Consider the following 10759-nt stretch of genomic DNA (forward strand, 5'->3'; position numbering starts at 1 on the left):
GTTCGGCCCCCGGCCCCGCGGCGCGGGTGGGGGCAGGGAGCACCCGAGCGACCGGAGGAGGCGGGCGGGCGCCTCGCAGCTCGGGCAGCCCTTGCTTCCCCCGCAAAACCCCCACCAGCCCCGGCCGCCGCCGTCCCGCCAACGCCGCATCGCAGCCGGCGCGGGGGCGGTGATGCCCCTACCTGGGCAGGCAGCGGGGACCCCCGGCGGGGCCGGACCCGGCGGCACGGGGGGTGTTTGGCGAGGCCGCCCGGCCAGGCCGGCGGTGCCGGCGGGGAGCGGAGCTCGTCACCCCGAGCACTTCCTGCGCCGCGCTCGCCCACGAGCAAAACTTCCTGAGCCGGCCGAGGCGGCGGCATGGCCGGCACCAAACCGGCGGCATGGCCGGCAGTGGCACGGCCGGCACCGAACCGGCGGCATGGCCGGCAGTGGCATGGCCGGCACCGAACCGGCGGCATGGCCGGCACCAAACCGGCGGCATGGCCGGCAGTGGCATGGCCAGCACCAAACTGGTGGCATGGCCGGCACCGAACCGGCGGCATGGCCGGCAGTGGCATGGCCGGCACCAAACCGGCGGCATGGCTGCACCAAAGCAGTGGCATGGCCGGCACCGAAGTGGCGGCATGGCCGGCAGTGGCATGGCCGGCACCAAACCGGCGGCATGGCTGCACCAAAGCAGTGGCATGGCCGGCACCAAACCGGCGGCATGGCCGGCAGTGGCATGGCCGGCACCAAACCGGCGGCATGGCCGGCAGTGGCACGGCCGGCACCGAACCGGCGGCATGGCCGGCAGTGGCATGGCCGGCACCGAACCGGCGGCATGGCCGGCACCAAACCGGCGGCATGGCCGGCAGTGGCATGGCCAGCACCAAACTGGTGGCATGGCCGGCACCGAACCGGCGGCATGGCCGGCAGTGGCATGGCCGGCACCAAACCGGCGGCATGGCTGCACCAAAGCAGTGGCATGGCCGGCACCGAAGTGGCGGCATGGCCGGCAGTGGCATGGCCGGCACCAAACCGGCGGCATGGCTGCACCAAAGCAGTGGCATGGCCGGCACCAAACCGGCGGCATGGCTGCACCAAAGCAGTGGCATGGCCGGCACCGAACCGGCGGCATGGCCGGCAGTGGCATGGCCGGCACCAAACCGGCAGCATGGCTGCACCAAAGCAGTGGCATGGCCGGCACCGAAGTGGCGGCATGGCCGGCAGTGGCATGGCCGGCACCAAACCGGCGGCATGGCTGCACCAAAGCAGTGGCATGGCCGGCACCGAACCGGCGGCATGGCTGCACCAAAGCAGTGGCATGGCCGGCACCGAACCGGCGGCATGGCTGCACCAAAGCAGTGGCATGGTCGGCACCGAACCGGCAGCATGGCCGGCAGTGGCATGGCCGGCACCGAACCGGCGGCATGGCTGCACCAAAGCAGTGGCATGGCCGGCACCGAAGCGGTGGCATGGCCGGCAGTGGCATGACCGGCACCAAACCGGTGGCATGGCTGCACCAAAGCAGTGGCATGGCCGGCACCGAATCGGCGGCATGGCCGGCAGTGGCATGGCCGGCACCGAAGCGGCGGCATGGCTGCACCAAAGCAGTGGCATGGCCGGCACCGAATCGGCGGCATGGCCGGCAGTGGCATGGCCGGCACCGAAGCGGCGGCATGGCTGCACCAAAGCAGTGGCATGGCCGGCACCGAAGCAGCGGCATGGCTGGCACTGAAGCGGCGGCATGGCCGGCAGTGGCATGGCCAGCACCAAACCAGCGGCATGGCCAGCACCAAACCAGCGGCATGGCCGGCACCGAAGCGGCGGCATGGCTGGCACCAAACCGGCAGCCACCGGCCTCACCGGGCACCGGCATCCTCCCAGCCAGGGCAGGATGGAGAGCGGCGCCGGGGGGATTTTGGGGACCACCCCAGTGCAGAAACGCAGCCATGGGGACGGTCCCCGGGGCTGCCGGGACAGACGCCGCCTCGGCAGTGACCCAGAGCCCAGGTAGCCCCGGGGACAAGTGCTTGCCCACCCCATGGGGTGCCAGCCCCCCCCGGCTGCCCGAGCCCCCTCCCCGGCTCGGCATCCCACCCCGCTCCCAGGCTGCACCGGCGCCAGGCGGGGGGCAAAGCCAGGGTGGGGGGTCACCTCTGCCCGCCTCACCCAGGCGAGGGCGGGGCTCCTGCCCCAAAAGCCCTGCGGGGGGGCACACCGCCGCCCCCTCATCCCCATCCCCCACGGACGCTCGGGGCAGGGGGTCCCACCCAGCACCGTCACCCGGGGCTGCAGAGGCGGGGCAACCCCCCCCCACCCCGGGAGCAGGGCTCTGCCTCCCCCCGGGGACCCCCCCCTCCCTGGGGGCCGTGGGGTCCTGGGGCAGTGGGGGGGGTGAGCGCAGCGCTGCTCCCCGGGGGGGGGCCATGCAGCCTTGCTCAGCATCCTGCTGCCTCCGCCGCATCACCCCCACCCCAGGAGGACTCGCACCCAGGGGCTCCTCTCCCCCCACCCTGACTCCCACCCCCAGCTCCGCGCCCGCCTGCTGCTCTGCAGGATTTTGGGGTGCAGCAGCCGTGGCATGGAGGGGTGAGGGGGGGGTCATGCCCTGGCAGCTGCAGCAAAACCAGCCCGGCCTCAGTGCAGCAAACCCTGCGCTTGCAGGGAGGTGCTGCGGCTCAGCGAGGGGGGGACATCAAGGGGGGGGCCGCGAGCGCTGCTGTCACCGACGCCCGGCTGCTCTCGTGTCATCCGGCCGCAGCAGCCGGCAGCTGCCTGCTCCCCCCTTCCCCCCGCCGCGCTGCGGTTTGCTGCCTGCCCCCCCCCCCGCTGTGACGAGTTCCTCGGGCCTCAGCGCTGCCCACACTGCGGGGGGCTCTGCCTGCCCACACGCTGCCAGGCACTGGGGGGGCAGACGCACAGGCTGGGGTGACCGGGGTGACGGGGGTGGCGGGGGTGGCTGCACCCATCCAATATTTCAGCCCCCGAGAGGCGCATCGAGCCCGGGAGAGGAAAGAGCCGCAGAGCCCAGCACTCACGGAGCCCCCGGTCAGGATTCGGCCCCGCATCCCCCCCCACACCCCCCGAAAGAGGATGGGGACACAGCTGGGGTGTCCCTGGGGGTGACACGCCCCCCACCCAGGACAGTGTGACACTAGAGGGAACTGCTGCCCTGGGCAAGAGCAGCCACAGCCCCACTCGTGATCCCCCCAGCCAGCTGGGGCCCCCCAGGGGACGTGCTGGGGCTGGGGGGTGTGGGTACCCCAGGAGATGGGCTGGGGGGGTGTGGGTACCCCAGGAGATGTGCTGGGGCTGGGGGGTGTGGGTACCCCAGGGGACGTGCTGGGGCTGGGGGGTGTGGGTACCCCAGGGGACGTGCTGGGGGGGTGTGGGTACCCCAGGGGACGTGCTGGGGCTGGGGGGTGTGGGTACCCCAGGGGATGTGCTGGGGCTGGGGGGGGTGGGTACCCCAGGAGATGGGCTGGGGGGGTGTGGGTACCCCAGGAGATGTGCTGGGGCTGGGGGGTGTGGGTACCCCAGGGGACGTGCTGGGGCTGGGGGGTGTGGGTACCCCAGGAGATGGGCTGGGGGGGTGTGGGTACCCCAGGAGATGTGCTGGGGCTGGGGGGTGTGGGTACCCCAGGGGACGTGCTGGGGGGGTGTGGGTACCCCAGGGGACGTGCTGGGGCTGGGGGGTGTGGGTACCCCAGGGGATGTGCTGGGGCTGGGGGGTGTGGGTACCCCAGGAGATGGGCTGGGGGGGTGTGGGTACCCCAGGGGACGTGCTGGGGCTGGGGGGTGTGGGTACCCCAGGAGATGGGCTGGGGCTGGGGGGGGTGTGGGTACCCCAGGGGACGTGCTGGGGCTGGGGGGGGGTGTGGGTACCCCAGGAGATGGGCTGGGGCTGGGGGGGGTGTGAGTACCCCAGGGGATGTGCTGGGGTTGGGGGGTGTGGGTACCCCAGGAGATGGGCTGGGGCTGGGGGGGGGTGTGGGTACCCCAGGAGATGGGCTGGGGCTGGGGGGGGTGTGGGTACCCCAGGGGACGTGCTGGGGCTGGGGGGGGGTGTGGGTACCCCAGGAGATGGGCTGGGGCTGGGGGGGGTGTGAGTACCCCAGGGGATGTGCTGGGGTTGGGGGGTGTGGGTACCCCAGGAGATGGGCTGGGGCTGGGGGGGGGGTGTGGGTACCCCAGGAGATGGGCTGGGGCTGGGGGGGGTGTGGGTACCCCAGGGGACGTGCTGGGGCTGGGGGGGGTGTGAGTACCCCAGGGGATGTGCTGGGGTTGGGGGGTGTGGGTACCCCAGGAGATGTGCTGGGGCTGGGGGGTGTGGGTACCCCAGGGGATGTGCTGGGGTTGGGGGGTGTGGGTACCCCAGGAGATGGGCTGGGGGGGTGTGGGTACCCCAGGAGATGGGCTGGGGCTGGGGGGGGTGTGGGTACCCCAGGGGACGTGCTGGGGCTGGGGGGGGTGTGGGTACCCCAGGGGACGTGCTGGGGCTGGGGGGGTGTGGGTACCCCAGGGGATGTGCTGGGGCTGGGGGGGGGTGGGTACCCCAGGAGGTGGGCTGAGGGGGTGTGGGTACCCCAGGGGACGTGCTGGGGCTGGGGGGGTGTGGGTACCCCAGGGGATGTGCTGGGGCTGGGGGGGGTGTGGGTACCCCAGGAGGTGGGCTGGGGGTTGTGGATACCCCAAAGCACCCCACGCCATCACCACGTGGACCCGCCCAAGGGTCCCACCCCCACCACAGCAGCCCCCCCCGGGGACCCCACTGCCTCGGGGCACCCCCAGGCTGAGCCCCCCCTTACCTCCGGTGGGACGCGGCTCTGGGGGGCAGCACGGGCGGGCGGCTGGGCGGCGGGGGGCCCTTCAGGGACTGGCATTTGCCTTCCAGCTGGTGACGCTTGGCCGGCAGCGGGGGCAGGGGGGGTCTCGCCCCGGGTTCGGCCGGGGGCTTCTCGGCGAGGGCCGGCGGCGAGGGCACCTCGGGGGCTGGGGGGCGGCTGCGGGGCGCGGCGGGGGGCTCGGGGCTGCCACCCCTTAGCGGTGGGGAGAATTTGACGGGAGGGCGGCAGCCCACCCTGGGCGGGATGGGTGGGGGCCGCTGGGCGAAGCTGGCACCCTGCTCCAGCAGCGGGGACCCACCGGGCAGCACCGGGCACCGGGGCTCCGGCTGCTCCGGCTGCTCCGGCTGCTCCGGCACCGTCGCGGTGCTCAGGCGGAAGATGTGGCGCTTCAGGGGGACGGGTTTCCTGGCGGGGGGCTGGGGGGTCCCGGCGGGCAGGGTGACCTCCGCGAAGGCTTTCTGCAGCCCCAGGAGGATGCGGCGGCGGTGGCCCGGCAGCACCACGCCGAGACCGGTGAGCGCCTGGTCCGTCAGCGCCCGGCAGTCCCACACCGTCCACAGCTCGCTCCGCTGGAAGCTCTCCACGTACTGGTCGAGGTGGAGGGCCGCCAGCCAGGCGGCCACCGGCAAAGACCCCCCCTCCTCCATGGCGGGAGCCCGGCCGCGGGGACCTCGTGCCGCTCAGCGCATCTCCTGCGCCCGGCGAGGCTCAGGGCGGCGTCGGGACCTGGGGATGGAGAGAAGCAGCGATGAGCTCGGGGTCAGGATCAATCCTGGACCACGCACCGGCTGAGGCCCAGGGTCCCAAACCCAGTATTTCCCAGTTAAGCAGCTGGTTTTCGGAGGGGCTCCGCGCCTCCGACCTCCCTCTGTCCCCAGCAGGATCGGGGACGCCGATCGGGCACCTCCCCTGAACCGAGGGGGCTGCAGGGGTCCGGGAACACCGGAGGGTCCCGGTTTCGGCGTCTAAACGTAGATGCCACCCCCGCCGAGGCTCGCCGGACGACGGCACCGCGCAGCCCCGGCAGGGCAGGGTGTGGGGTCCCCGTGAAGCCCCCGCAGCCACACCCCGGAGCAAGAAGCCGCCGGGACGCAGCGGTGACGGTGCCGAGGGGCGGCGGGACGTCCCAGGTGGGGCTGATCCCCAATTCTGGGCGGGTGCCCCCCAGGGCTGTCACCCCCCGGGCGCAGCTCCCTGCCACAGCCCCCGTTTACACCAGCGCCAGGATCCGGCCCTGCGCAGGAGGCAGGCGATCTCCCGGGGGGTCCTCGGGCAATTTTGGGGTAATCGACGGGGAGCGTCGCATCAATCGCTGCAGAGCCCCTGCAGAGGGGCAGGCAGCCCCCCCCAGAGCCCGCCGCTCTCCCTGCCCCCGGGACGGGGGGGACACGGACAGACGGACGGACGGATGGGGCCCCGGCTGTCCTCGGCACCTCCGGCACAGCACCCTGGGGTGCACCCAGCTGGCAGAGCACCCTCGGGGCACCCAGGGATTGGGTTGGAGGGGGGGACGCGGGGGCTCGCTCGGTGTCCCAGGTCCTGCCGGACCCCGGGCGGGTGGCAGAGCACCCGTGGCACCCTACAGCCACCGGCGGGGCCGACCCCGTCCTCGTGCCGAGCAGCGGGGAGGGGACACCCTGCCCTCTGGGCACAGCCGGCGCACCCGCCGGGGCAGGATGCATCCCCTGGCCGTGCCGGCACGCGGGCCGCGCTCCTGGCGGCACTGCCGGTGACCCCGGCACGCGTCTTATTTTGGGTTTGCCAGGGGCTTTTTTAGACCTGCTAAAGAGGAGCCAGAGGATTTCCTGGTGCTGCGAACACCCCGCGCGCCCGATCCGCCCGTCAGAGTCACGTTTCCTCTGAGTCAGGCCCCCCCGACCCCTCCGGCCGGCGCTTGCGCTTTCGGCAGCAGGCAAAGTGCACGGCAGGGCCAGGCTCATCCTCTTCCCGGCACTAACCGGGCACAGCCGAGCCTGGCAGACCCCCGCGGCGGTGCGAGGTCCGGGCTGGCAGCGGGGGTCACCTGGCGGCCCCCCACCCCCAGGCACATTGCCGCAGGGGTCTGGCCGCGGTGCCCCTTCCCCAGCACAGCTTGGCTTGGCTTCAGGCTCCTGCCAAGGAAGGAGCAACGGGGACCCCGGGGCCGACTGCCCCCCACGGCTCCTTGCCGGCCGCACCAGAGAAACCAGCAGCACCCAGGACCTTCCCGCTGGTCCCAGCAGACCCGACCAGCAGCACAAAAATCCCTGACGCAGCGTCAAAGCCGAGGGGCCGCGCGCCCGCGGGCCGGCCCTTTCCCTCTCCCACCTCCACAGCTGAATAAAAAAAAACCCCATTTACGATTAAAAATAGCCAAGTGCCGGCGCCGGGTGACATCGCTGTCACAGGACGTCCGGTGCTGCCTGCGCAGGCAGGCTCGTCCCCCGGCCGGTGGCTGCCTGCAACGCGCTCCTCGCAGAGGCAAAACCCCGCGGCGGAGCAGAGGGAAAGGCGGTGGCACCGGCGGGGGGGTCCCACTCGTGTCCCCTCCCGGCAGGAGTCACCGCGAGCGTCGCCCATCGCCACGGGTGACGGCAGCCCCCGCTCTGCGCCGGGGCCGTCAAAGCTGCGGCGGGACGGACCCACCTCTGGCAGCCCAGAGTTTGGGGTGGGCGCACACCCACGACCCCCCCGGCACAGCCTTGCCGGGAGGAGGAGAGCGCGCAGCGGTGTCACCGCCGTCACCGCCGGTCCTGCCGCTGCACCGCGTGGGAAGCGGATGGGTTTGTGCCGCGCGGCCGGCGCGGGACACCCCCGGGACGAGGCCTGTGCCGCTGCGAGGGGAGAGCTGCACCCGCCGGGCGCTCACCGTGCACGTGCCGGCGGCGCGCCGGGGCGGCCGCGGGGCCTCGCTGCTGCTCGCCGGGGCCGGGGACCGGGGACAAAGCTCCGCCGAGGGACCCGCGGCTCACCCTGGGACCCGGCCCTTTGGCCTCCCCGAGTAAATCATTCATCAGTGACCCTCCCGCCGCCGGTCACTAAATCCCTTCACCTCCACCCAAAAAGAGACGAGGAAATTCCAGAAACAAAAATCAACGTGCAGAGCCGCCGTAACCCCGCCGGCTGCCGGCGACCGGGGGGGGGGTCACCCCGCCCTGGCCCCCGCCAGCCCTTTCGGCGCTCAACTCCTCGCCGTGCTCACCCGCCGCATTCCTCCCCGGGATTAGGCAACCCCGCCGGTTTTGTAAGAGACTTAACGGCTGCGAGAGCGGCGTGAGGAGGGGCTGCGCGCCGCCCCCGGCACCGGGGCAGGGGTGGGCGGCAAAGCTGGGATGCCGAACCAGGCCGCGGCCAGGGACAGCCCCAGCCCCAGCCCAAGCCCACGCTGCCCTCGGTCTGCCCGTGCTAGGGGTGGGGGTGACTGGGGATGGTCCCCATCGTCCCCAGAATCCCGGCCGGGGGGCTCCGCCATCCCCTCTGCTCCCAAACCGGGTGCTGGCTGCTTTCCCGGCAGGCTCCCGCAGCCGCCCCATCCTCACCGGCCCCGCTCAACTTAGCAGCGGGGTTTTGGGTGCTCTTTGTCCCTGGCCACCCGCACGCGAGCCCCGGGGAGGGCCGAGCACCGCGCTGGGCTCCCGGAGCTCAGCCTCCAGCCAGGGCACCGGGCACCCATCCTGGCACCCAGCCTCGGGGGACACCCTGCGCCCAGGCTCCCTTTCCCAAGCGGAGTTCAGCAAGAAAACAGCCGTGCCCTCCGCATTGCAGCCACCCCAGCCGGGACCCCCGCCCGCCCCCAAGCCCTGGCTTTGCTTGCCGGCGGTGCCGGACGGTGCCTCAGCCGCCGAGCAGCACCGGGCAGCACCTCCACCGGCAGCAGCGGCCCCGGCACGCACCGCCGCAAACCAGCCGCTCCATTTAAGGCTCCCCCGGCGCCATGCGCTGCAGCTTCCCCGCCCGAGGGGCTGCTCCGGGGTCCCCCGCCGCCGGGTGCTGCAGGCAGGAGACCCCGAGCCCCCCCCCGTGCCGCGGGGACGCGCCCGTCCTTCTCCCCCTGCATCCCGCCGCTGCCAGCGGGGCCGCGGGTTTCCCACCCTACAAACCGGAGACCAACGGCTACGGGCAGCAGGAGCGTGCGTGGCGGTAATGAGGGCCAGGCTCATTAGAGTAACGAGCTGTGTGTGCGATGGGAAGGGCGGTGGGCTCTGATCGGGGGTCGCAGCCAAGCACGTTGCCTTCACCGGCTCCGGCAAAGCCCTGATCGCTGCAGAGGCGACCGCACAAGCCCCCTGCACCCTGGCAGCCCCACAGCACCCGGCTAAATCATCGTTACCCCTAACGAGGCAGCGGGGAGTCAAGCGGTTTGACCAGGACCGGTCGGTACGTCAGCGGCAGAGCTGCACCGAGCGGCTCCGACGACAGCCGGGCTGGCGGCAGCACCGTCCCCGGGCACCGGCAGCCGAACCGCGGCCGCCCCACGGCTCTTCCCTGCCCATCCCTTCCAGGGCACCCGGGCGAGGCGGAGGAGGACGGGCACAGGAGCCGGTCAGGCGTGCATCGCCCGTTTGTCCTCTCCAATTCCCATCCGATTCCTCCTCCAGCGCAGGCAGCCCGGCAGGCAGGGCAGGCAAACCCTGCCTACACCCCGGCGTTCCCCTTTCCCAAGCCCTTGGGCTCGTTAATCACTGAGAGTTAATTAAAGCGGGCGAAGCACGGTACCTTGGCTCAGCTGCGGGAGGTGGATGGGGCGAGGTGGCCAGCGTGCCGCAGCCCATGCCCGGCTGCCCGGCCGGCGCGGCGGAGGCTTGCGGAGGGGTCTCTGCCCCGCCAAGGACTTCCTCAAACGCCGCCCCGGCGATCGGGAACTTGCCGAAAAGCCGAGCCGGGCGTTACGAGCCCTGAGCGCAGGGGGACGTGTTGCAATAACCACCGCTCGCTCGCGGCTCACCGGCCCCGGCAAAGCCCGCGGTATCTTGGCACGGCCGAGAAGCGCCAACCGCAGCCGCCATGGGAGAGGAGGACCCCGGTGCCGGACGAGCCGTGGCTGACGGCAGGACGGGGCAGGGCCTTCGGCGAGAGAGGAAGGAAGAAACGGGGAGGGTGGTCCCTGGAAAGCTGCATGGCGCGGCACGGCTCCCTGGCACCGCGGCGGGGACCGGGGCACCGGGGACGGGGTGTCCTGGGGCCAGCAGGACAAACCGAGCCCCGGCCACCGGCAAGGAAGTGGCTGGATGGCTGCCGCGTCCCCACCACCCCAGGACCCCCTGGGAGGGCAGCCCCTCACCCACGGGGGTCCCAGTGGGCACCGGGGACACGGAGCCGGGTCGTGGGGGGACCTGTGGGAACGGGGGTGGCCATCAGTGGGAAGGGGGGTGCTCAGCCGCACGCTCCCGGCTGCGTTGGGCAACCAGCCTCGCACCAAGGTGGTTTTTAGCCCTTTCTGCCTAAATTAAGAAAGGATCCTCAGCCAGGGCCATCCGGGACAGGGCCGATGTCCCCAACGTCCCCGCAGGACCTGGGGGACGGACCCAGCCTGGCAGAGGAGCCCAGCACCGACCTGCCTGGGGCTGCCGCAGCCACCGCCGCCCTCGGCCGGGAATCGAAAGCGCCGCATCCTCGCACCGAAACTCGCCGCCGGGAATCCTTGGCGAGCAGAAAATGCCCAAAAGCAGAAGCAGGGTCCTGGGTTCGTACCGAGCCCTGGCTCCCGGCAGCACCGCGCCCCGCAGACCTCCCACCGAAACTGCTCCGGCGCTTCACCGCGGCAGAGTCCCATCAGTTCAGCAGCTGCAAAGGTCTCACTTTGGGAAGACGAAGCTCTTTCATTTTCAAGATCTCGCGGTGGAGCACAGGCCAGTAAACACAACATGCAAATAATATTCAAACACAGCAGGCCCCAGGCAGCATCCAGAAATCAAGTTAAATCTTGCAAAGTCATCAAAATCTAGGGGTGG

General features: G+C 72.0%; 1 protein-coding gene across 1 annotated transcript in view; it reads right to left on the reverse strand.

Moving 5' to 3' along the window:
- ARAP1 (ArfGAP with RhoGAP domain, ankyrin repeat and PH domain 1) overlaps positions 1-9852 on the reverse strand; it is a 49244-nt gene extending 39392 nt beyond the window's left edge. Inside the window, exons 1-2 of the mRNA XM_075140457.1 lie at positions 9525-9852; positions 4791-5555 (exon numbers count right to left, since the gene is read on the reverse strand). Coding sequence (XP_074996558.1) covers positions 4791-5476 — 686 coding nt within the window. The 5' untranslated portion in view covers positions 5477-5555; positions 9525-9852. The remainder of the gene's footprint in view (positions 1-4790; positions 5556-9524) is intronic.
- Between the last annotated feature and the right edge of the window lie 907 nt (positions 9853-10759).

This window comes from Calonectris borealis, chromosome 1 (genome assembly GCF_964195595.1).
Source record: "Calonectris borealis chromosome 1, bCalBor7.hap1.2, whole genome shotgun sequence".
In the NCBI taxonomy this organism is placed as follows: Eukaryota; Metazoa; Chordata; class Aves; order Procellariiformes; family Procellariidae; genus Calonectris; species Calonectris borealis.